This window comes from Gymnogyps californianus, chromosome 10, assembly GCF_018139145.2.
Source record: "Gymnogyps californianus isolate 813 chromosome 10, ASM1813914v2, whole genome shotgun sequence".
Lineage (NCBI taxonomy): Eukaryota > Metazoa > Chordata > Aves > Accipitriformes > Cathartidae > Gymnogyps > Gymnogyps californianus.
Genome location: NC_059480.1, coordinates 2,740,043 through 2,767,120, shown reverse-complemented (window position 1 = coordinate 2,767,120; position 27,078 = coordinate 2,740,043). Strand labels below are relative to the sequence as shown.

At 39.2% G+C, this 27,078-nt stretch overlaps 1 protein-coding gene across 1 annotated transcript in view; it reads left to right on the top strand.

The window, feature by feature from the left end:
* Positions 1-27,078, top strand: part of STAG1 (stromal antigen 1) — a 200,526-nt gene that overhangs the window by 43,062 nt on the left and 130,386 nt on the right. Inside the window, exons 3-4 of the mRNA XM_050902898.1 lie at positions 6,507-6,609; positions 17,358-17,522. Coding sequence (XP_050758855.1) covers positions 6,507-6,609; positions 17,358-17,522 — 268 coding nt within the window. The remainder of the gene's footprint in view (positions 1-6,506; positions 6,610-17,357; positions 17,523-27,078) is intronic.

Below are 27,078 nucleotides of genomic sequence, written 5' to 3'. Positions count from 1 at the left end.
AAGATATTTCTTTATATGTATGGAGATTTAACTTTGCTGTGAAAAACAAAACAAGATCTTTGCTACTTTTATGCTTCTGAATGTTGTGAGATTTCAGAAATGTGTGTGGGTTTTAGTCATAATTGACCATATTTGTATATTCCAGTTGCGTACTCTTTCTTACAATGAGCTGTGTTTATTGTGCAAAAAGCCTTTGGCTTCTGCAATTGAAGACAGCAAGTGGCATTAGCATGTTTTGATCTTGCTGGGAAATAGGAGTGGCTTATACAAATGGGAACATCACTGTGCCTGGATAAAGTGAACTATTGGAAAGAATAGCGTGGAAGTCTGTAATGAGAGGAGCTAGAGAGTAAATCAGGTAGTGTTAAGAAAGGAATTTTAGAAACAGGAACAAAATGGAGCTTTATTTGATGTGGTGGGTTAACTGTGGCCAGCTGCCAGACACCCACCCAGCCGCTCTCTCACTCCCCTCCAAGATGAAAGAGCTCATGGGGCAAGATAAAGACGGGGAAGTCACTTACCAGTTGCCCTCATGGGCAAAACAGACTTGGCTTGGGGAAAATTAATTTATTGCCAATTAAAAAAGATTTGGATGACGGTGAGAAACGAAGACAAAAACCTAAAACGTGTTCCCTCTTCCCTCGTGTCCTTTTCCCCGGTTCAACTTAACCCCTTCATTCCTGACTCCTCTGCTCACACCCCCAGCATGGGGCCCTCCGAGGGCTGCAGTGTGGATACCTGCTCCGGCGTGGGCTCCCCAGGATCCATGGGGGACTCTGTGCCCGGGCGCCGGCAGCACCTTCTCCCTCCTCCTGCTGCTCGCAGGGCCGGTCCCTCGCCCCTCACGGCGTTCGGCCCTTTCCTCAGTGGCTCCCGCAGGGCCACCGCCAGCTCCTCTGACTGGCCCAGCTGTGCCCTGCCCTGGGGCTGTCGGAACCGGCTGTGTCCGGCACGGGGCAGCCCCTGATGTCTCCTCACAGAGCCCGCCCTGCGGCCGCCCCGCTGACACCACCTTGCCACGTAGACCAAATACATTCGGTAATTATGTAATGTTAAGTTTTTTTGCTTGGAATGAACACGTGAAGATAGGAATTATCGCAGGGTGTGAAAGAGCCTCAGTTAAGACAGGGATGACCCTGATGGGTAGCACTGAGGGGGGAGCGTCAGCCCTGGGGGGGTTCTGGTTAGCTTTGAGGGTAGTTGTGGAAAAAATTTTTCTCGGTTCATATTTTCCTGGATGTGCCGCATTCAAGAAGTGAGAGTGTGGTTGTGACACGTGCCAAGGACAAAAAGCTGGGAGATTCTGTCATGGCGATGGCAGGAAAGGGATATTCCCGTTCCCAGTTCAAGAAGCTAGATGGCCTTAAGAAGTGAATGAAATATCGTAGAGGTTAAGGTTAAAAAGTACGTATTAATAGATTTGGTAACTCTGCACACCAGCTGAAAAACCTGAGCGACATTAAAGATGTCGGCATGTTCTTTAATCAGAAGATGATTGTGAGCCAACAATATTATGCAACATTAAAAAATAAAAAAAACCATGTATGTTGTTTTTTCCGGTAGAGCTGGGAATCATTTAATGCTGCTGTGTGTGAAGTGTTGGTGAGATGTCGTCATCAGTAATATATATAGTTTTGGTTGCTCATAAACAAGATGAGCTCTTTCTTTTTACAAAAAAATCAGCAGGATTTGCACGTAAAGGTTTTGAGCCTCTCCTGAGGGCTCAGAACATTAAGTCTAGTGTGGACGAGGTATCAAAGAAAGTGATAACTGCTAATTCAGGAGGTCCCAACCGGACTTTAATGAGAAAGGAGTCTGGCTACGGGTGAGAAAACCTGAAGCAATCTTTGGTTTAGGGGTATTAGCTTCACACATTTAGATTTGGGAAGCCACAATCCGGTTCCCTACAGAGAAAGCCAAGGTTTTCTTTCTAGCTCTTAAACAAGGAGCTATGGAGGATTATTACACGCTACCAGTCCTATGCCTTATTTCTATTTTTTCATAATGTTTTCTAATCTTTTCGGCTACCCTGTTTAAACAAAGGGTCCTAAAGTCAATTTGATATATTAATGTACTTTGCATAGGACCATATCGAATATTCCCTCCCAAATTCTTCTCTGTTGAGGGAACATGAAAGGATAAATCTTTAATCTTTCTGGATTCATAAAAGAGGCTTCAGAATGCAGTGAAGACAGGATTTCAATTATTGGTGTTTCAGATGTAGGGGGAAAAACCTGTGGTGTGTTTGACCTGGGTGACTGACTGTTATGAGTCTTCTCTCAATGGGATGACTCATATTTGCTGTGAGGCATGTTCCTCTTTAGATTTTGAAGATCAACCATGAGAGCTGATTCATCCATGATTCATGAGCCTGTGCATTTAGCCATTTTTCTTCATGAATGCTTTTTTTCACAAGGCTGAGTCTGGTGGTAGCAATTACTGAATTTATCTCTGCCAGAACCTTGAGCCACCTCAGCAACACAGGTAAAAGCTTATAGAAGTGTTTTTATTTACAAAAACTGATACATGAACATAGGTTTTTGGTGTGGTGTTATGGGGGAGTGGTACATGCTCTATAGCTAGGGCTTTATGTAATAGTAGAAGGAAGGTAAACTTGTTTTGATTTATTTTGCAGAGGTGAAATTTACTGTGTCTATGGAAATATGTTCTTCAGAAGCATGACATGGTAAACGGCTGCATAGCCGTTAATTCTTCATTACCATATGGTTAGTTTCAATGGCTAGTTATTATAACTTTGGAATAATATCTGGAGTTTTTAGGAGGGATCCTGGAGTTACTGCCGGTTTTCTAGGGTGCTTTAGCCACCACAGAAACCAGAAAGAAAAGCAGAATAAATTTGAGCCCCTGAAAGGGGTTATCATTTGTCTGCTTTACTCTGCCCACCCCAGCCTTGTACGTCTCCCACACTCTGCCAAATTCTCTTATGTCTCTGTCATGTCAAAGGTGTCTTAGAGAGGAAAGGTTTAGCCTTAGGCACCACCACCTGTCCTCTTAGATGAGGCAGATCTCCTTAGGCCCAGATTATTTTCCCTCCCAACAGCTTCGGGAAAGATAAATTGTGACTAAGCCTAAGTTTTCCCCTCAGGTGACTAGTCACACACACATAAAATAGGGATAGGATCATTCTGGTCTATTAAGATGTGGATGACTGCCACCAGATAAATTACTTCCTAGCAGTTCTGCAAGATGTGTAGGGAATGAGGGAGATGGATGCTGGCCAGATGCTCTTCTCAATGAGTGTTAAAAAGCTGACAGAACTGCAGGCAGTTAAGAGATGCTTTACTCCTCCTATTAGTTCAGAAATAAGAAGAAAAGGGGCACGTGCGTGTGTACCCAGAGCAGCTGTAAGGCCTTGACAGAAGCAAGAAGCACTACCTCCCAAACTGAAGGGACTCAAGGCTGCAGTGGAAGGGCCTTTCTGTGCGGGAGTTATATGATTCAGACAGAATTCCCTGCTACTTGAAATGATGTTTATTTTAATGTTCAATCAGCCAAGGACTGTAGGTTGTCCTTGATCCTGTCTCCCTACTCCAAATAATGCGAGGATTGAAGGGAACTTACTTTCTGATGTTTTCCCCTTACTCCTTACATACTTATATTCGTTGCCAGAAAGAAATCTCCGCTCTGCCTCACATATTGTTAGGGTGAGATTCATCTTGTTTAATTTTAAACACTTAATTTGAGCTGCTTGTCTAGATCACCTTACCATCAATGGAGAGAAAAGAAAATTTATAAAAACTAAACCGTCTGACCAATTTTGGACACTGACCTTAGCATTAGGTATGTTGCACCTTAAGATTTTCTGTTTTGTGAATTGTGTATGTCTCAAATTTAGATTAGATGAATCTCACCCTTAGTACTGATTTATTGAGCCTTTCCCAAAAGGCTTCCAGCAAACCAGAGTTTTACCAGAAAAATATTAGAGAAGCATGGTTATCAGGTTTAAGACAACAGTCTGTTTAAGACAAAGAAGAGAAGGTGGTTAATAATTAAACTGTTCCTTCCATATGGAGTGTTCCGAAGCAATTGAAATTTCCAGAACTAAATACACAAATCTCAGTAGGTTTTGCTAGACCCAGACAGAGGCTGTAGCAAAGTCAAGTTCTCTGTGGACTAGATGCATGTAAAATAGTAATACAGTTTAATTTATTTGTATAGCCCTGGTGTTTCAAGGGAAGTGTTTGAGCCATTTGCCTAGGAAGACTGCTGAATCTGGTTTTAATAGAGAAAAATCTTTATCCTGATGATATTAGGGGTGTGGTTTTGTAGGCTAGCAAAGCTACAGCATTTCCCCAGGAATGGGAGTATTGCTTAGACCACACCATGCCTAAAATTTTTCCAGTAAGCATCTGTGTAGACCAGAGAGAAGTTTATTTTTTCTACAGAGAGCAAGAGAGAATGGCTTTAATTTCTATACAGCAATAGAAAGCAGCAGATATTTTTATGGGATTCCTCACTTCTATATTCAAAAGTTATTTAAAAAAAAAAAGTCATTGTGAGGCAATACGCATTTTTGTCAAATTGAGTTGCAGTGTGATGGCTGGCCTTTGAGTAAAGGCTGGATACTTCCATCCGCATAGAGATTGCTTTCAGCTGTATTCACTGCATTGCTTTGCACTAGTGTGGCCCTATTTTACCAAATAATTTTGAACTCTGTGTGGGATATCTTTTATTTGGTTTTAGACTTTTACAATATTTTTTTTTCAAATTCATAGCTCAATATTGAGTTTTTAAAATTTCATATTTTATGAAGCAGAAAAGCTACTTTTCTTTAGTTTTATCACAACACAGCTGCATTTTCAGTATTTTGTAGAGATACTGTAGAGATATTTTGCAGAGATACTGTTTTACAAGTGTATAATTTGGGAACTCGAATATACTTGAATACTGTTTTTTAATCTAGGGTGCCTGGTTTTCTGGGAGGTGTAGAGTATAATCCATTAGAGATAATCCATTGAAGTTACTTTCAGAAAAGGACATTCATATATGTTCTCCTGCATTCTAGCTTTTGTCAAGGATTCTGTGGACCCCTTGGTGTTTTTGTGCTTGCAAATTGGAAAAGGTTAGAAAATAATGTCTTAATATTAGAAATTCATTCATCAATAGTTGTGCAGAATTATTTGGGTTAGCAGACCTAGAACAGTACAGTAATTTCAGTAAAGAGAAGTATCAGAACGTTCTTGATTCTGATACAGTGATGTTTGTATTCTTCTGCATTACTAAATGGCTTTCTTGGTGACACAGCACACTTGTGAAGTATTCCTGATTTACAGAACACAAAAAATAAAACCCCAGACAATGTGGAAGATCTGTGTAGATCTTGGCTTGCTGAATCTTCTCAGTTTTTGTAAACCAGCTCACTAATGCCGCCTTTTATCTTTGAGGCTGTATAAAATAACGGAATAGTCTGATTTTCACTTTCCCCTTGCACAAGTTTTCCAGCAATTTAACTCCTTTCACTTCAAGTAAATGGTACTGGATTTAACAAAATGTCTGATTAGAGCTAGACTTACCCATCTTTCAGTAATCTAGGACATTAGTACAGTTACTCTTTCATTTACAGAGATCTCATGCACTGGTGATCTTGCAAACTAAAAATAAAGCACATCAGTAACAGGTATGGTTTTGCTTATGGGCTCTTCTTGGGCAAAATCTAATGCCTCAGAAGATCAATTAGAAGCTGAGTTTCTTCAAGCAGCCAGGTCTATTTTGAAGGCAGAGAAGTACCTGTGCACCTGGTTGGGGGGGGAGGGGGTGGAAATTGGGGTAATGGTTTTTTTTTCCTACTTAGTATGGTCTTAAGTCTAAAACAGGAATGATTGAAAAATGATACTGTGGGCTTCTCTGCTAATAGTCATTGAGCAATGTCAAGGTTTTTTCATTGTACAAGTGAAAATGTTTTTCTAACTGCAAGAATCACAGATGTCTTCAGATCAAAGTGAGTTTTCTGGTTTGTGCCTCACGGTCAGTGTTAATCCTATCTTTATTAACAGCTGCGCAATACCATTGTCTTCGAGTGTGACTAAAAACACAATGTAACCCGAGTGGGAACTTGTGTAACTGTTCTAATGATGTGATAGCTGGATTGGACTCCAGTTTGCTTTCTCATGGCCTTGAAAGCAGCTCCGAAGTAGTTACTAAGAGTAAAAGAAAGTTGATGCTAGTGAATACATTGTGGGATGGATATGTTGAGAATGTGCTTTTTAATATAGCCAGTGTTTGAAGTGTAACATGGTTTCAAAAGAAGCTGTTAATTTAAATAACTTCCAGTCTATAAAATGACATTCCAGCCCATAAAAAGGTAAGGCTTTTTGCCAGGGCTAACAATACTTAGTTCCTTAGTTTGCAGAATAAATGTGGCAAGCCTTTTATTGCTGACCTTTTTTTTTTTTTTCTGGCTTAGGACTAAATATTTAATCAGTCAGTTATAGATTACTTGTTGATTTCAAATCATTTTAATTTATCTAGTGTTTTTCCCCCCCTAGGGATTCTACAAATGAAACTACTGCACATTCAGATGCTGGCAGTGAGCTTGAAGAAGCAGAAGTCAAAGGAAAAAGAAAAAGGGGCCGTCCTGGCAGGCCTCCAGTATGTGTAATTTAGTTTTGTTTCGTTATGCATCTATTTAAAATTGACTGCAAACTGTTTTTCATCTAATCATCTTGTGGTCACATAAGTAGGCTTTTAATGAGCCCTATGTCAAACTTTATGAAGACTTGTAGTATGAAATATTTATCAGATTGATATACAAACAATGTTTGGAGTATTTAAAAAGGGACATAAAAATGAGCTCATAATGGCTATTACTTTTTCTTTCGCTAGCTCCTTACATGAACATTACAATTTTGTTGTTATTGTCGTATTACAACATTCTTCCAGACATGAGAATAATCTCAGTAAGCACAACCACTTTCTGTTTCGAAAGTTGTAATGGATTTTAAGTGACAAATGACATTTGAGCCATCCTTTTACTAAGTCATAATCTCTTAATGTGAGTGGAAGAGTTGCAGCATAGTATTAACTAAATGTCTCAGAAGGATCTGTTAACACATCTTAAAAATTCATGTAATTGACATACACTTTGTCCTACGTGTAGATTGGGAGCTTCAACCTATTCTCTGGCATAGTGCAGCAGATGATATTGCTGTCTGCTGTATAAGATTTGCTGTTCTTCAGTAGTCTTTGCCCATTGCTGGCCCATGACTGGGAACGTACAGAAACAGTTCTCTATTACACATAGTATTTAAGGAGGCTTTCTCTTTTATTTTCATTTATTGTATAAAATAGCCAATTTATTGGAAAATACACAAAAAGTTTTGTGTGTCATGTTGTCCTTCATTTTAGTTCTTCGGGGTCATCAGAGGTAGTTCTCTTGATTATATCACTTGAAGTACACACTGTGGAATAAGATTTTTGGTGGGAACTTCTGTGTGTTTGTTATTAATGGTTTTGATTCTCCGCTTAGTGTTTGTCTGCGAATACACCCCCGGTATGAATGTGCTATATATATATATATATATATAGCACTAGTAGATTGAGACTTTTTTTTTTTTTTCCCCCCTAAGACCTTCAACCCTAAGTCTAACCCCTTAAGCATGGGCTAGTGAGGCTGTAAGAATGGACAGAACCACGTGTTCCTCTCAAGCACGCTGGCCAAACTGGAGCAAACTCCTCCTTATTGGTTTTCAGTTTGCATCACAGTTTCTGGACTTACTTTGGGAGCCAACATTTTAAATCCTGGGCTTTTCTGGGCATGTTGTCTTCCTTTTTGAAAGCTTTTGAACAGTGTTTCCTATGATGGCATATATTCTTCATCAGGTGGACAGATTTGCTCACAAACATGGAGCTTCTTTACAGGAAGCTTTAAAGAAGCATGTAAAGAGAACAGGTCATCTGTTTATACAGCTTGTAAGCAAAGGGCAAAATCAGAAATTATCTTAAGAATATCTCATTAGTAAACCTCTGAGTTCTTGCAGATCCAATAAAAAAAACCAGAGGATGGTGCAACCTGATTGCTAACCCAGAAGGTTGTCAGAGTGTAGGAAATAAAGTTAAAGCAACACTAGTGGTATTTTGTACCCACCACACATTCACTGGAAAGGAAAGTTGAATGTTACAAAAGGTATTTCTCATCCCTCTGTTTGAGCTTGTTAGTAGCTCCTGTGGGAATAGTTGCTGAAGCACTCTACTGGTCCTGCTGTCAAGTTTCTACAGGAGCCTGTTGCTCATTATGCTTAGAAAACTCCAGGCTCATTAAGTGTACATGATGGTAAAGTGATGAACATAGAGAGGAAGCAGCCATTGCTTCATACATAAGATGGTGGACTGTGAGCTTACATAAAATAAGCATAAATAAATACATAAATAAAATAGGTGTGTGAGCAACATAAAATGATGTTGCTGCTAAGGAGCAAGACCTTAGGGTTATCAGAGACGATTCCATGAAAGCATCATCTTAATGCTCAATGGGGTCAAAACAACCAAATCCAGTCTTAAAACTCTGGGGAAGAGAATAGAGAATAAAACAAATTCTGTGTCCTGTATAAAACTGTGGTTTGCCAAAATTTGGAATACTTTGCACAATTCTAGTTTCTCTTCCCCTCTCGACCTCTGCCCCAAAATCTCAAGAAGAGTGTATTAGGACTGGAGGAGGTTCAGAGAAGAGAAACAATGATGGTCAATCATGGAATCAGGCTGGGAGGGACCTCAGGAGGTCTCATTGCAACCTCCTGCTCAGAGCAGGGTCACCTTTGGGATCAGACCACGTTGCTCGGGGCTTTTCCAGTCTGGTCTTGAAAACCACCAAGGCTGGAGACTGCACAGCCTCTCTCAGCAACCTGTTTCATTTTATTTCGTGAAAAATTTCTCCCTTGTAGGCAATCAGAACCTCTCTTGCTTCAGTTCATGACTACTGTCAGTTGTCCTCCCACTGTATGCCGCTGCAAAAAGCCTCACAGAGGGAGCATTCCCAGCCCCCCAGCTATGTTGGTAGCACTCTGCTGAACTTATTCTAGTTTATGAATACCTCCCTCACATTTAGAGGGCCAAAACTGGACAGGGTGTTCCAGATATGGGCTAAGAAGTGCGGAGTAAAAGGGTGTAATCACTTTCCTTGGTGTACTGCTATATTCCTGTTTGTACAGCCCAGGGTGCTGATGGCCTTTGCTGCTCAGGCACATGGCTGTCTCATGTCCAGTTTGCTGTCTGCCAGGACCCCAAGTCTTTTCCACAGAGCTGTTCCCTGACTAGCCGGTCTCCAGCCTGTGTTGGTGCAGGGATTTATTCCTCTGCCAAGGGCAGGTCTTTGCATTTGTCCATGTTGAATTTTGAGTATACTGTTAGCCCAGTCCTCCAGACTGTCAATAGCAGTCTTGCCCTTGATGTCATCAAGCAGTCTCCCTGCCAATTTGGTGTCATCTGCACACTTGACAGAAGCACACTCTCTCACCCCCTCTGGCTATCTGATAAAGATGGGAAACCGGACATGTACCAGTTAGACTTCTGTTGTACTCCCTCATCACCAGCCTCCAGGTAGAGAATGATCCATTAACCACTAGGCTCTGAGCCCAGCAGTTCAACCACTTCTCCACCCATCTAGTTGTCTACCCATGCAGATCACAACTTCCCAACTTGGATACAAGAATATTGTGGGAAACTGCTGAAAACCTTGCTAAAGTCAAGATAAATGGCGTCTATTGCTCTCCCCTCATCCGCAAATTCAGTCATTTTGCTACAGTTTTTTGGGTGACTTGACAAAGTGTACATGCTTGGATACACAATCAAATCCTGCCTTCAAAATTGATACTGCAGCAACAGAAAAGAATAAATAAGGTTCTACAAAAAAATAACCAAAAAAGAAAAAGCCACTCAATGTTTAATATCTTGAGGAGAAATGCAAACACCTTGGAAAGTCTAATCTAGGCAATTAAATTTATAACATTATTTGATATTAAAAGTCATGGACTTAGTAATTGACGTATTGACTTTGCAAACATCGTATTTCACTTTCCCTCCTCCTCCACATTTCTCACCTATCCATGTTGCTAACCCATCCACTTTCCACAGGTGAATTATCTGTTTCTTACAGGAGGTGCAGCTCTGACATTGCTCCCCCACTTTTCCATCTCCTAACATTATTTTTATTTCCTCCACAGGTACCACCTACCTTTACTCTCAGATGTGAAACAGAGTAAAATATTTAGTTAAATTCAGAGCTTTTTTTCTCAACTGATACTTAGCTTTGATGTTTTTCATTTCTGTTATAGACCTAAAGAAAGGCTTTTCTGCCCAAAGGCTCTTCTGTTTTTTGTGGTGGTGTTTTTTTTTTTTCCTAACTAAAATATTACGGTCTAATAAGATTTGATCTCTCCCTGCAAGTGCTGATTGGCTTGTGTCCTTAGGCCAGCACAGCTACAGTGACACATCTGCCATAAACATATTGACCTCTTTTGGAAAGAGAGTTTACTCTTCTGTGCTGTTTTGTCTAGCTGCATGGTTCTATTACAGAGCTGCACACAATGTACTCCATCAAATATATGTATGTATGTATTTTAAATAGGTTTCTGCTGTAGTGTTATGGAATGGACTTGATCTTTTATCAGAAAGATAGACTACTACTAGATGATTTTCCAAACTTTTTTCCAAAGAAAGACATTCCTCTTTGCAGATTTGAGACTTTTGTAAGGAGATGGTCCTCATTTGAAAATTTGCCATTTGTAGCAAATACTCTTCAGTTCATAGAGAACCTTAATATTTTGGGGAGCCTTCCCTTCCTGAAAACGCTGCTTTCCAAGTTGCTCCTCTGCTTCTGTAAGAGACTACTCTAATAGTCAACTTGCAAAGAGATTAAGTGCATTGGTCCTTCAAAATAACTCTCAGAATCTAATCTGATTGTCCTGAATTCACCAGCCCTTGCAGTGAATTTAGCAGGAGTTGCACCATGTCCTGTTCTAGCATTGACAATGGCTGGGGCTGGCCTCCCACTTGCCCGTGTCCACTTCTGAACACTGAGTCTTGTAGACCAGATGCCTGTGGAATGACTGGCCAGGAGGTGAATCTGTCCAGTCAGTGGGATATTTTGGTGCATGTATTTATGCTATCCTGTATGTCAGCATACCTTCTGGATATATATTTAGTGAATTGTGTGGGGTGTATTTAAGGAGTGACCTATAACAGTCCTCTGGTTGAAGTTGCTGAGTAACATTGGCCAAAAATGCCTTTTCTGTCTGCTGCATTGTTGAAATACATGGGTATGGATGCGCTCTCCTGTTCTAGGTAGGGGATTTGAAAGCCCAAGGGCTTATGATGCAATGCAGCTTTCACATTAGTGAGCTTGGGCTCAGATCAGTTATTTATCTGTCCTTTTTTGTCTCCTCTCCTAGATCAACGCTGTCTGTTCAATGTTGTTGGCATGCTTTATTTTAACCTACCTGGCCTTACCTTCCCAGGAGCTCAGAATAGCTTGGTTTAAACCTCAGCTGTTAGAGGTTGAGGGAGTGAGAGGGATCCCTGGCTATATTTCAGCTTTGAAGTAGGAATAGACAGATTAGCCTCTTTGACTCAGAGGACAAGAAGAAATGTCAGTCTTTCTGTTCCAGAGGTGGCAATTCTGAGATCTCTGCTGGTGTCTCTCTCATCCCATACTCAGGGCCGCAGCATGCCTTTCTCCAACTCCTCTCCTCAGATTCTTCTGTTAAGGCAAGATGGAACAAGGCACTTCTGATCCTTTTGTCCCCAGCGCAGACTGTACAGTTTTGCTTTCAGATCTTTTCGTATTTTTTGGTGTGGAGGAGACAGACCACAATACCTTATCTTTGGATTTGCAGCAGACTCTTAGCCTTATTTAGCCTTGTAGCATGGATGTTAGATACTGTAGGGGACTGAGTTCTCCTTCTACTTCCAAATCATACACATCCTGATTAATAGTAGGAAGGAATCCTCTTGGAAGAATTTCTTTTCATAGTAGTCGAGGTTTGTGGTTTGGTGTGACTTACATCAGTGTCCTGTTTCAGCTTGCTTGCCTGATATTTTAGGTCTGTCCCTTAAAAGCAAAGTGAATAAGTCTTTCTGTAGTTCTGTGGAAATGCAGTGCATGTACAGCCAGTATGTGAAGACTTCTCTATCCTGCCACTTGTAGCTTCCTGGTGGAGAAATCCTAATGGCATTTGAAGTTTTCCTTTTAAGCTTTTGATGGGATGGTCCTTGTATTTTTGGCAATCTAATCTATTCTTCATTTTTCTGTGGAAATAGTCTTTTTTTGGTAGCAATTGCCTCAGCTAGAAGAATTGAAGTGATTCAAGCATTTATAGCAGACTCTCTTGATTCTTTAAGATGACTTTTAGAACTCTTGCTAGGTTTTTAAATAAGGATGAAAAAAAGCAATGCCACCCCCCAATACTGCCTCTGCTTTTTTTTGTTCTAAACTGCATGTGCTACAGCTGAAGCAGCTCTGTATGCGCTGGATGTTAGGGGACCTGCATCTGTCTTTATTTGTGGGATGAGGCTTTTCATAGGGAGCGCCTTGTTTGTTTCTATGACGAAAAAAGTCCAAAGGACTGACCGTTTGAATCCAAGAACTTCTCCCTAGACAACCATGGTGATGTTACAAAGTGTGCGGTAGCCTTCTTTTTTTAATCAGGAGTAATTCAGAAAGAGCTCAGACATTACCCCTCTTCTGCGTAACACGAGGTTATAATGCAGAGTCCTCTCAAGAGGATGATGCCTTTGAGAGGCAAGTTCTTCAGTCTTACTCAGGTGGAAGGTTAAAAAGCTTCTTTCAGCTATCTTGAGAAATGGGGTATTGCTTTAAATTACTTACGGTATGAATGCACAGAGGCCATCATTTAAGGCGGTGGGTTAGGTGGAGTTACTGACCTGTAACACTTTTACTGTCTTTATTTCTTCGTGAAGTGCGTCAGATGAACTTGGGGAATGTTAATGGAAAATGTCAAGCCACTTTCACTTTTTTTTTTTTGGCAGTGTGTGAATTAACTTTCACTGTATTACTTGATTTTACAATGTGGGTCACTTTTTTTTTCCTTCACAATCATTTTAAAGACATGAAAGGAAAAGCATTATCTAGCTAATTTATTACAAAATTCTGAATTGTCATCATTTTAGTTTAATTACAGTCAAGGTGTAAGTATTTTGTTTCCTGTTTGCCTTAGTTTAAGCCTTAAAGCAGCAGGTAAACTATGTGGTCATCAATATGGCCATTTTAGAGTTGTTTCTGTGGCACGTTCTGGAACTTCTGAATATCCTAATGCTGGTGTGTATAAATCCTTAGCTTTTAGTTGTTGTCAGTTGAATCTACTGCACAGATCTGAAAAATGATTAGTAACTTCTGTTTTCATTTGGCAACTCAGTCCATTTTGACACCACCACCAGTCTGACTGTCTGTCCTGAGTCTCAGAATGAAAACACAGATTTAACTGCTACAGGCTCACAGCTCCAAGCAGCGCCTGTCTTGGTGTGTGATTAAAAAGCCTCAAGCTTTTTTACCTTGTCATGCTTCTTTATCCCTCCGTCTGGTAGTCCTAATTCACCTCAGTGTCGGCTCTGCCACTGCAGCAGATGCCTGGATTATGGAAATTGTTACAAGGATTTATGAATACATTTAGATGCAATATTGCTAACCAGCTTGTCTGTTCCATGACTTTTCAGAGATCCCTCTCATAAACAGGAGAAAAGTCAGTTTTGAGTCTGGAAAACAGTCAGTTCTTACCCACCTCAGGATTCTAACAAACTGACACTTAAAAAGGAAAAAAAAAACCCATGCATGACTGTCAATTTAAGAGGGCTTTAGGTAGAGGCAGGAAATTTCTGGCTGAAAGGGTGTAAAGGGGCAAGCAATAACCACAATTGTTGTTCCTGTTAGGAAGCAGAGGTTCTATTTTTCCTGTATCTTGATGACCATTTAGTGGATCCTCACAAGAGTAGACTTGCTACAAATTCACTCTGGTCTTATGAAACATCACATTTTACACCTGTCAGTGATAGTCTGACAGGTTTACTGGAGCCACACTCATCCTTGGGCAGGGCTGTTTCTATGTGGAAGCTCTTCATGGCATTAGAGGATGGATTTTTTTGTGTTGAGCTGAAGGACCACCCATTCCTGTGAATGCAGGTGTATCTCTTTTGGGATGCAGGGCTACCTCTGTTTGGCATGCTCAATGCCAAACATAATTTTTAGATTTGTAGCTTGACTTTGCAACTCCACTTCCAAGAGCACCCTGCCTCTGCAGATATTCCACAGATATTCTGTATCATGAAGGAGTCTTCTTTGCGTTTCTGTGGATGTACCAGTCCATGCTTTTTCTTCACTTGCTTCAGTGGTGTTGGATATCTCCATCCTGGGATAGAATCATAGAACACCAGGTTGGAAGGGACCTCAAGGATCTTCTGGTCCAACCTTTCTTGGCAAAAGCATGGTCTAAACAAGATGGCCCAGCACCCTGTCCAGCTGAATCTTAAAAGTGTCCAATGTTGGGGAATCCACCACTTCCCTGGGGAGATTATTCCAATGGCTGATTGTTCTCATTGTGAAAAATTTTCCTCTTGAAATAGGGTTACCTATTCAGCTTTTGTACTCAGAGGTAGGAACCTGTATGAAGCTCAGATCTGTCAAGATGGCCTGCACAGTTTCTTGCTGTAAGTTCAGGGACACTACGTGCAAGTCATGTGTGCCAACAGTGTTGTAATATTGTATGTTAATGAATAAGATAATGCCAGTTCCTCACTTCTGTGCCTTGTGCTTGCGGAACTTTATAATTAGAGTACCAGGCAGTTTCTGGAGGCTGGAGGACCTACGTATGACTTGCTTTCATATTTGCACTCGGAGTGGGATTGAGCTTGGGCTTCCTGTCAGATGCCTATGGGGTAGAAGTGCTGTGGAGTGGAAGTCTGGTGGACACCCTTCCTCTAGTCCCTCTCCACCTAAAGATAATGTTAATCCCTGCCTAACTCAAAGTTCTGGTTTTGCATTTTCTTCAGTTTCTCGGTGGAGGATCCTTTGTCTGCTTGTTTTGCTCTCTTGAGGCAGGATTCCATACAGATCCTGCATCTGGATTTAGCTACGCCAGCTTGGATGCAGAATGGCTTTCGTTAAATAAAAGACTTGGTTTCTCCACTGTGAGAGATGTTCTCATTGTCAAAAGAAAATCTATACCAGAGAGGAACTTTATTCAAGTAGACTCAGTACTACATCTGGTGTTAATTCAGGTCCAGGATATTGAGATATTTACTTGGGCTTGAAGAATCTGGCTTTGTCCAGTAATTCTGTCAAAAGTACATCTGTTGCTTATTTCTGTACCTCTTTTGAGAACTCTCTGGTGTTCTCACCCTTCTAATTCAAACTATGAGTCTTGGTCAAAGCACCCCCCTTTCCCCAGGGTACCTGACAAAAGTGGAGTTTAAACTGAGCGTTTACATGGCTTGTGATTACTCATTTTGAAGGTGCGCGTGCTGGTCCATAGTACTCATGCCAGTGTAGGTGGCTTTTCTCATTACTTTGCAGTAACAAGGTATCTTTGGATGTGTGCATTTCACGTCCATCTCCTACTTGCTTTCCCTTCATCCTTGCAGTGTTAATGTCTCCCTTTGAATGGTATGTTGAGAAAAACTGAGTATGGAAGGGGCTAGCTTCTGTGGAGGGCATCAACTTGCATTCCTGCTTTCATTTAGCAGTACTTGTAGCTAGTTGAAGTGCTTATGGCTTACTGTCACCCAGATTGAATAAGCACATGGATTATATATCTCAAAAGAATCAATTTACTTCTAATTCTTTGCCATTTTATTAAATAGTGATCATGTGTCTCTTTGGAGCTTAGTAGAGCTCAAACATTTCATGTATTGATAGCTTTCCTGCTGATAAAGGCAGCTTTGCACGTTTAAAAATTCATTGAGGGAGAACACATATTCTTTTGATAATCAGTGCAGTTGTTATCCAGAAATCTTTTCACAGAGATTGTACCATTATTTTAAGCTTTCCAGCTTGCATTTGTATGCAAGTCCTTCATTGAATATTTGCAAGAGGCAGTTGCAGTTGCAGTTGCACTCTACCTTGCCCTTTTCTTTAGCTCTCGGGCCCAACCAGCAGTGATCCCTTTTAATGTAAGGGGAGAGCTAGACTGCAGGTCTGTCTTCTACCAGCTCTCTTCCAGAAATTAGATCCCTTTCCTCTGCAGGAAAAGTCTTAAATGTGTCTGCAATTGGAAGATGCAACCAAAAATGTTGACTTCATGTTCTTTACTAAAAGCTTTAATAGAAACTGGCTGACAGTATACTCAAGGAAATGGTACTATGAGGATATTGTCCTAAATATAATCTTCGAGTTGCTTGTGTGTTGTTTTCTTTAACATAAGTCCTCAAAATAGCTTCATTGTTCTGTGGAAGACGGCAGCTTTTGCTTTTGTCTGCCTCACAGTAGGGAAAAAGAATAGAATATGGAAGTAAGATCATAGCAGGAATCTTGTGTTATTTTCCCCAGAAACTTTTTTTTTTTTTTTTCATAAGGTGACTTAAGTTCAGAGCAAACTGTTCACTAGGTGACTTCTTACAAGTGGGATCTATACCACCTGATTATAAGCTTGAAGAATCTAGAGAAAATTTACATTAAATAATTTAGATTCATAGGGAAAATGTTTTAACCTATAAAATTTTGAAGAAAGGGGCTATTATGATGATCTACTAAATCTGGCTCTATAAATTCAGTGATTTAATTTGAGTTGAGTTGGAGCTGACTCTTTATGTACAGTTTCTTATAAAAGTTGTATAAAAACAAAAATACAGAAAATGAGTGTTAACATGACAAGTGTATTTTTAATAACTTATTGTCTTCCAAAGATCATTCGTTATTCTAAAAGTTCATTTTGTGTGCCAACATTAAACACCTTTGCTGTCCTGTCTGTAATTTGCTACCATTTATCTAGTTTTAGTCATGTTGTCGACTATCTGTTTGTGTTGAATAAGACTAATATGAGTATTGATGTGAACTGGTACTCCAACGTTGGAAATTCACCACTACTTACCTTGACATGACAGTGGCTTTTAAGTTGTTCCTCAACAGCTACTGATAAATAAAAAAATATGTACCTGACTGGATAAAGTCTTAAGCAACTTGGTTGAATTTCATAGCTGACCCTGCTTTGAGCAGGAGGTCAGGCTGGAGACCTCCTGAGATCCCTTCCAGCCTGGCTTATTCTGTGATACTTGTGTGTATATACACGTGTGAGTGTATAAATGTGTGTGTAATATTTATGTATAATCTATAAAGATACATTGAGTGATTTCAGATATAGCTATAATAAATTTTCATTCTGCTGGTTTTCTTTGCCCAGTCTGCCACTAAGAAACCTCGGAAGTCTCCAGCAGACAAGGGTCGTTCTGAATCTGGAGCTAGAGGAGCAAGTCGTGGAAGAGCTAATGGCCACCCTCAGCAGAATGGAGAAGGGGACCCTGTCACTTTGTTTGAGGTGGTTAAGCTGGGAAAGAGTGCTATGCAGGTAAAATAACTAATTGTGTTACCCCTTCACAATTCCGTATATCCTGACTGTAGTAGTTCAGTCTAAGCTACGCTTTTGTAAACAATTGTATTTTTTCATAACCTGTATAGGTCCAATAGTCTGTCTGTGTATGATAAAGTAAGGGACAGAATGTGCTTTGATTGAGTTGAGGACTGTCATATATACTTCTGAAAGACAAGAGACAGATCAGAAAGTCATGTATTTGAAATTCTCCATTATTTTGTTCATTACTTCCAAATTGAAAATACATGTTGGTATTAAGTGGTCCATTAAAGAATATCCGTAATAAGTTTTATGTGAGGGAAAAGTATATGATATTATGATGCATCCAAGGCTTTTTTTGTTTGCTTATTTTTTCAAAAATACCTGCTGACAAGCAGTTTTGAGTACTTTGCACTGCAGCTTGCATTCTTCTTGCTGTCCCTACCAGAGCAGCAGATGAAGGCTAAACCAGTTGCCTAGACTTCCTCTGTGTCTGAGGGACAAAGATGGACACATCCTGAAGGCAAATTTTTCATTATAAAATAAATATCTAAGATAGTTGTAGTGAATTGCCTCTGGAAGTGTTTCTTACTCCTTTATGTTTTGATCAATTTCAGAGGTCTTACAGGATCTCTTGGGCCAGATGAGTCCTGCCTCAAGAACCTCTGTAGATGATTGATTTTGACAGTACTTGTATGCTTTTAGTAAGCTATTGTGCTTCAGCTATTGTTTTTGGCACTCAAAGGAGAAACAATGGGCCCAAAACAGTGTTCATCTGGTGCAGTGCAAAGCCAACAGTCGTTCCTACTGAAGGATTGTTTAACAAACCTCCTTTGCTTTGCATTTCAACAAAACAGGACTCATGCAATATCAGTTAGTTTGTTTTAACTTTGTGGTGCTAACTAACACGAGAAAATTACAAATTAGGAAAATTAGGGCCAAGTCCCATTTTCACTCTTACTTTTAGTGTAGCTAAAAGCTAAGCCTAATTAACTCTCAAAGGAATCTAGTCTTCCAAACGAGTGAAAGCTGTTGAAAATTTTCTCTCAGTCTCAAATCTGTGGAAGGTCTGAGATGTAATTTTAAAGAAGTAATAAGCAGGAAGGAAATGAGAATTTTTATTCTTCATAGTTGCTGTATTTACAGTTATTCAGGATTGACCCTTCTTATCTAGTAGGTGAAGACAGAACAAATTTACTCCTAACAAAGCTACAGATTCCTTGTGCCTCTTCTTCCTACATGTTTTAAGTCAGGGCTTCCAACTTTGCTTGGTTTTCAACACTTTTTCAAATTTCTTTTTTGGCAGGATTTGAGGAAACATCTGGAGTCTATTTTCTGGTTTTACTGTGGTACAGAACATACAATATGCTTTATGTAGTATGTTTATCTTAGAGTTATTGATATTTGCAGGAGCCAAATGAAAAGGAATGGGTGATTGCTTTGATATTTGATGACTCTGTGTGTATGGAATTGACTTTGATACATTTCATCTATTTCAAGAGAGATGCCATCAGAAGTCTTCTGCAGATGAAAGTCTAAAAAGAAATTATCTGCATGTTTGTATTAAGAAACCTTTAGAATTCAGATACAAAGGGATTGTTTTGAGAAGTTTAATATTTGTATATGCACATATAGATGGGCGTGTGTCTGTATATTTGTGTATATATACGCGTGCATATATACATGTGCATGCACATACTTAAAATGTGCCCAGCCTACATATATGAGAAAGAAGTAGACAGCACATTTTAAGCAGTGGAGAAATGATAAGCAAATAGTAAAGCAATAAGCAAGTTTATTTGAAGGCCTGCAATGCAAACAGGCATAAATGACTTGAGCCATAATTTCAAGAGTATGTGTCACTTGTGCACCTTTGAAAATTTTACTATTGGTAAAAATATTCCAAAAAAAAGAAAGAAAGAAACCCTATAGCGGGAAAGAGGATGCAATTAAAATGTGTTTTAGTATTTTTTTAACTTGCACTTCTGGACAATAATCTCATGTGAAACCAAGGTTCTAAAAACCAAACTTATTAGCGTCTTTATACTTTTCTTTTTCTTTAATAGCTTAGGGATTTTGATGTAACAATTAGGAATGCTTAGCATTTTTGTTTTTCATAGTTTCGATGCAGGGTTTTTGTGGCCAATTTTAGCAATTATGTCAGTATTGCATATTTTCAGACAAGTGCCATATATTTGTATTTGTCAGAACCTATTACTTCTCAATGTTTAGTTCTTTCCCTGTAATACGAAGCAACATTTTTTTATAGCGCTCTTAAGTTTGCTTCCAGCAATGAAAACCCAGAAAAATTCAATTAATAGATTCTGAGATTACATGGGAATCATGTGCTTTCATTTCTGATCTATCTGCTCCTGCTGTTTGCTCTCAGGATTTTAGTTGTTAGATATTTCTGGCTTTGTGTTGCCAACTCATGGAAGTCTGTAGCTGAATTCAGTTCTCACTTCTTTTAAGTTTGTCCTCTATTTTGGTTCTCATAGCAGGATTCATTTACTTCTCTTCAGGTTTATTGCTGTTTGGTTCTTCCAGGGAAACAAAGTTAGGTGAATATTTTGTATTTCAAGTATATGTAACTTCAGAGCTGCTCTTTGCACATAAATCTTTGTCTCTATTATGAAGTGCTAGTTGTGTCAGTGTCAAGTCTCATTTGAACTCTATAAATCAATTTGATACCCACATTAAGTTGGTATCGGATTGTTGTCACTGTTTTTTAATTTGCTCTGTGACCTTTTGTACAGTTAGTTGCTTCAGAAGTTTTTCTGTCGTTAGCTCTCTGTGTATGAAGTGTGATATGACCCGCTGTTTGTGTTTTCTGCGGGTACATTTTGTTAGTCTATTAAGACTGTTCATAGAGCTTTTTTAGGCTCTATGTTTTTTTTCTTAGGCAAACATGATACTCTCCTGCTTTTTGTCATTTGTCTAATTTGTTTATTTTTTCCTTGAATGATTTTATGGAGACAGCTATATCCGCTATATTTCCCCACTCTAAACCTCCATAGGCAGAACGGACTATATCACCAATTCTCACGTGCTAAACTGCCTGAGTTTACACTGACGGGAATGAAGGGCGTGGGTGAACCTCCAGTCCTTCAGCTGAGCCCCCAGTACAGAGGCTGACTTGTAGCTTAAATCTTCATAGGCACTTCTGCATTGGTCTCTGACCCTGGCATTAAGCCGGCAGTGAAATAAAGAGTGTGAGATGATCTCAGATTTTGTTTAGGCATCAGTCTGGATATTTCTCATAAGTAAATTATGACCAATAAGCTGTAATGAAGTTGGTACTTCTGTGTTGGTCAAACCAAGCTTAGAAGTGTTCTGCTTTTTGTGTGCAAAAGGGATTTGTGCCTCCCCAGAACATCAGAGAGAATGATCAGTAATCGTAAGAGGTGTTCAGTACCAAAACATGAACAGATCTATGCCTTGATTACTCTGTAATATTATGTGCGTTACCAGTTACCGTTAATTGATGTTAGCAGTTCACTACAGATTAGATGCTGATTTTGAAAAACATATTTGACCCCTCTGCTTACACTCAGCTAATAAAAGTAATCTTGTAAAAATAATCTTGGTGTCGGTTAGACATGGTTCAGAGTAAATATGGCTCCATTATAAGCCAACAACCATTTTAGGATATGTATCCAAAGAGAGCTTTCTAGTATGTTGAAATGGAATTTTTCATTGTGCCACCAGTTCTTCTTTGTCTCTCCAGAAATCAAGAATGTATGTGGTTCCTCACTGTTCTTGTCTGCACACCTTGGCATGCATGGATTTGAGTCCTTTGACGTTCCCCCCCTGTTCGAGTAAAGCTGTATTTGTAGCACTGCTTACCCTGTCATGAGAAGAAGTTTTCTTTGTTTCTTATGTTTCAGTTTCTCAGATTTTTGTCGTCTTTGCACCTACTGGGCTTGTGTTGGCAAGCTGTGGCTCTTGTTCACAGAACTACACTGGCTAGAAAGTTTGAGTATCAGAGCAGGAACATCATGAGACCTTTTTTCCCCTTCAGCTGCCTATCTGAAAGGATTAAAAGTCTTTCATTAATATTAATTTAAAATATTTCTGAAATGTTAACAATATTTTCAATATTATTTTCAATATTATACTGATTTTCAGTGTTTATCCACACGTCTATTGCAGACTGAGGTTCAAAAGTAGTACATGCAAAAATAAAGGGTATGCATCCTTGTAATTACACGTTTGATCTGTTGGAAATAATATGAAAGAGGTAAAGGAAACACCACTTTCAGCAGTGCTCTTTTTCTGGTCTTATGCGCTAGCATCTTACTGGCATGGTTGCCAGTTCCTTTTATCATAATGTATCAGGTTTGGATGACATTTAGTCATCAACATCTGTATCTGAACTTATTTTCTGATTGAAATTCGTAGTACCTCCAGTATCTTTTTCTATCCCTTTGAGATTTGATGATCTGTACAAGAAATGCAAGATAGTCAGTTCTTCCAAAGAGCTGATATGTCTTTATGCATCTTGTTAATATGGCATATCCTATATAATTTCAGTAATTTTTGTGTTTTCATAGCATTTATGGTCTGTATACTACCTCCCTGCGTAGCTCAGACCATGGAATTACACCCATTCCTGTATTAAGCCAACAGCTTCTTTTACAACCCTCATTCTTCTGTAGTAATAGTAATATTGGTTTCAGTTAATTAGAAGTTAGGGGGGGCCAACCTGAGCAACTGTAGAGGCAGAGCCAAAGTTTTGAACATCATTGTTCCCCCTCAGGTCCCGCTGCAGTAGCTGCTCCCCTGTCCTGGTGGTCACAGGTACCCTGGCCGTTGCAGCGGGGAGCTGGGCTGGTGAATGTGGAGCAGGAGGTGGCACTGGCCTTGGAGGAGGCATCTGGTGCTCCTCCAGAGAGTGAGGCTGCTCCTTGGGCTGGCTTCTCCCGGGGAAGGAAGTTGAATAGTAGAGCAAGTCCCAGTGACTGCTCAGCTTTATCAGCTGGTTCCTAATGCATTCTGCATGGATTAAGCTTTGCTTTGCTTACTTCTCTCAACTCCCTGGAATTTTATTTCACAGTTACTTTAATTACATAATCATTATGCAATATAGATAATCCCAATGTTCCTTAGTCCTTCCAGTGGTTCTGGTTAGAACAAATTGTTATATGCCTGCTTTAATCTTGAATAAACTGAGGCTGCTGTTGAACAGATTGGTCCCACCTTCTCCCACACCTACAGCTGATGTTTTTTACACCTTTCTTGTGTGTTTTGTAGTCACACCAAGAAATAGATTTAATTAGAACCTGACAATTTGGTGGATTTTTTTCGGCTGGATCAGCTCCCTGATTCAGCCCATCTCTGGCAGCAGCTCAGGCTTGTTCTTGATTAGAATGACTGTGTAACTATCACCATATCTACCTTATTTAGGAGGAATTACATATATGTTTTTACATATATACTTGAGCTTAAAAACATCAGAGCGGCTGTAACTGGATCGTACCAAAAGTCCAATATCCTGTCTGTGACAACGGCAGTTAAGAAAGAGAATAAGAAGGCAAAAATGTATTTTGGGAATTCCCCCTACCTCTGACTGTTTGCAGCTCAGGGTCAATGTGGTGTCTGCGTTCTCAGTAGCCTTAATGGCTTTCTCTTCCCTGAGTTTGTCTCTTCTCCCTTCTAGAAGTCCTCTTTGCTGGATAGTGTCTCTGCATCTGCCTCAGCTATTTCTGGGAGTGAAGGTCTTTGAAGATTAACAATATACAGACATATGATATTAAGTATGATCCATGTTTTTTGTGTTAAAGGCATGTTTTAGTTTAATTGTCCTTTGTTGTATTTTAACAATGCTGTATTCTCCCACTTGAAGGATGAATGATAAGTTTGGATTTCCCCAAACTGTCTCAGAAACTCCTTAGGAGTTTAAGTATGCATTCTCTAAAGTTTACAGGGTAAAGTAACTGCAACTATTATTGACATTTAAACTAGTATTTTGTTTTCATATTGCTAGATGGATTTCTTCTGCAGCCTAATCTTGCTTTGCTTTTGGTTGTATGCTACTGAATTAAAAGAAAAACAAAATCAAAACTAGGTACGTGTTTTCATGCTTGTTATACTAGGAACAATTTAGCCTTCAGATGAAGCATTAATTAATTAGAAGGGTATCCCTTAATACCAAATGAATTTTTCTGCAGTCATCACACAAGACTTCTTTTCCCTTGTGATGTAATAAGATGTAGGATGATTTTGCTGTTAATTTGAACATATTTGCCAGTAGTGCAGTGTGTGAAAGTGTTTATACCTGAAAATACCCATTATACTTAAAGCCGGAGAAGTCTCTTGCTCTCTAGAATGTCATCATTTTTTGAAGTGTCTGGGGTGATCTGTGAACCCTTTACAAATTGTGCTAGCAAAGGAACTTGAATTGTGTTTTTTAATAAATTGATGGGTCTCTCTTATTGGAATAACTGATTTTGTTTCTGCACTCCTCTAAGGATTTTTTTATTCTCATGTTCAATGTATATGAGTAGTTTTGATGCTTTGTAGCATCTCAGAACCATTCGTGCCCATGATTGGCCCAGCTTAAACAGACACAGCCCCTTGGAAATTGTGTAACATGTCAATTGTGAGAGATTAGCACCTACAGAAATTCTGTACCATAGTGGAAAATCTGCTTGGTATGAGGCCATTGTACAGTCCACCTGTCATTTTGGAGGACTCAGGTGAGGCAATGCAGCTCTGAGCAGCGCGAATCTGCCAGGGCAAGAGTGCTTGTCCACAGTAGTTCCTGTGATTTTAATCCATTTGAAAGAAGAATTTTTCCAGTACCTTTTGTGCACATAAGTGTAATGCCAGTTAAATTGTGCCATTCTAATACTCTCATAAGAGAACTAAATATTTGTATCTTTCAGTAGTGTTTTTTTTTTTTTCCCCCAAATGGTTCCATATAATGTGTTACACTGATTTCCCCACATAGTGATACTTAATGCCCATTCTACTGCATGGAAATATGTATTTATATGAAATGCCAAACACAGATGTCTCTGTATGGAGAGTATGAGTCCCTTAGTTTTATTGGGCATAAATACTTCTAGGATTGTATTCCTTACCTCTCTGTGCTTCAGGGAAAAAAAAAGTTACATAGGTAGACACTGCATAAAGCAGATTTTCCCATCTTTGCTTATGATGAAAAAACAAGAAATGGGTACTGTTACATTAAAGTAAAGATTTTTTTAAAAAGAATCATTTTGGCTTTTCAGAAAGTGCTTGCTAGGTGTTAGCAAAGTGTGAACTCTTTCATAATTTAAAATGACCATCTTCAGAGGAAAAAGAATAAATTGCAGCTTCTCAATCTACAGTTCTTCTTTATTAACCTTATATTAGGTTTTTCAATGGCTGAATATTAGACTTACTGCCTGCAGTTTGGAATGCAACCAGTCATCTTGAAGTCTAATGCACAATCTTAAATTGCACATATTTTCACATGTTAGGAACTACCTTATCCCCAGTAACTGTGTAATTACTTCAGTCTTCACAAAATTTAACCTTAAAAGACTTTTATTCTTTTTAAAAAACCCTGCACAGATTCACTTAAAAAAAGCTTTTACGCAGAGCTTTATAAGTCTTTCACTACTTGCCTTTCTTTCCCTGTGCTCTTATTTTCAGTGTACTCTAAGTTCTTCTCACTGTCTGTTAAAGCATATTTTCTAGCTTTTATCTTCTCTTTGGGCTGCTCTTTATACAGATAATTGAAATCTTTAATTTCACTGTACATTCCTTTTTTGTTTTAATAAGCTTCAAATTTCATTTGAGTAACTTTGTTTTTTTGGCAGATGTTAGTATAAGCTTTGATTTTGGGTTTTTTTCTACCTTTAATGTAAACACGCTGCGCACCCATTCTAGAGTCATTTTTTGTTCTGTCATATTCACTGTAAATGAAGCATGTCCGCGATCAGTTGCATGAAATGGCAAATTATTTAAATGTTCTTTATAGTTGATTTGCCTTGGTTTACAGTTGACTCAGATCTTACACTTGAACATACACTTCGTATATAGTGTCATTTGTTTTCACTTTGTGTTAGTAGCGCTGCTGCCAAATTGTTATTTAATTTAAATTGTGAAATGGCTTTTTTTGAAATCAACTTTCATTAATATTTAGTGGGACTGTGCTAATTTACACGAGCTGGCAAGATATCATCTGCAGTTAGTCTCTCTGGTTTCTCCAGCACTTAGTGCTCCTAAATGTAGTAATGTTCTTGCACTGAAGGAATATGAAATGGATTCATAGCTGTAAAGCCTCCAGGAGGTAATAAGATAACTAGCTTCATTACTTCATTCATTGCATCAGACTTGTGCTTTTACTGGCAATCCGAGCTACTGTTTCTCTTCAATACTATAAAATGTTCCTATTTATCTTTTAGCAGTCTTTGAGATGTGAAGGTCAATATATCTGCAAGTCTCCATGATTGATTTTAATTTCTTTATTCAGACTGTGGATCTATTCTGCTGCTTGCTTGACTTTCTTTAAGCTTCTTATTTCTGTAGGGTTGCCTACTTGGCACATTCTTCAAATTATGCTGCATGGTAGTTCTTAAAACAGATTCACCAGAGAGTTAATTTCTGTGAGATTCTCTTGAAAGCCATTATGGGCTTTTGAAAATTTTCATACTGACTATGTATTTGTACTATACTTCATCTGCCATTTGCAGAAGACCTTGATTTTTCACTCAGTTCTCAGAAGAATAGAAGCATTTTCAGATTAAAAAAAAAAATAATGCTGAAGAGTCTCATTTTTGTAACATGTACTTGTATGGACTTGTTATGCCGACTGACCCGGAGATGTGGTGCATCTATGTGTATATATATGTGTATCTATATATATGTACATATATATGTATATATGTGTATGTATATGTCTAGCTGTTTTCTGACAGCAGGGTGTGAAAGGGGATGGTGTGGGTGCTACTGGAGTAATCTTGAGGTTTTATCTATGTAACTGAGCTAGATAATTTTTTACTTTGCTTAAAATTTAGTTCCAATACTCCTTGCCTCACTGCAATCTTGTAATGAAGATGAGAAGCTAAAGAGTTTTTTGTGCAATTTCTCATTTGTTGTGCTTCATAACCTTGTTGTCAAAGGAGCCTTTTCCTTGTGCACGTGTATTGAATTTGGTGAATCCCAAAAGCATGGATTTCCTGCACCTGGGCAGGATGCTGCAGCACATGTACTGTAGATCTTGTGCTTCCCAGGAATGCTGAATTTATCATGTATTTCATGCACAGCATGCAAGTGCACATTTCCATATGGGAAATCCATGCTCTCTACTGCATCTGAAGGTAAAAACATCTGGAAGCAGATGGGTACCACCAGAACAACTCATGCAGTCTATTGCTACCATCTTTCACAAGTTTTTTGCAAAAGTAGGCAACAAGACTCTTGTGCGGATGAGTTCTTCTGGTGGATGGAGCCCGCTTGTAGCTACCTCCTTTCCAGAGAGCTGACTGGTCCTTCCCTCCTCCTGCCACCGCATGTGCCTTCACTGCAATATCAATTCTGTGTTTGGGACATGACAAAGAGG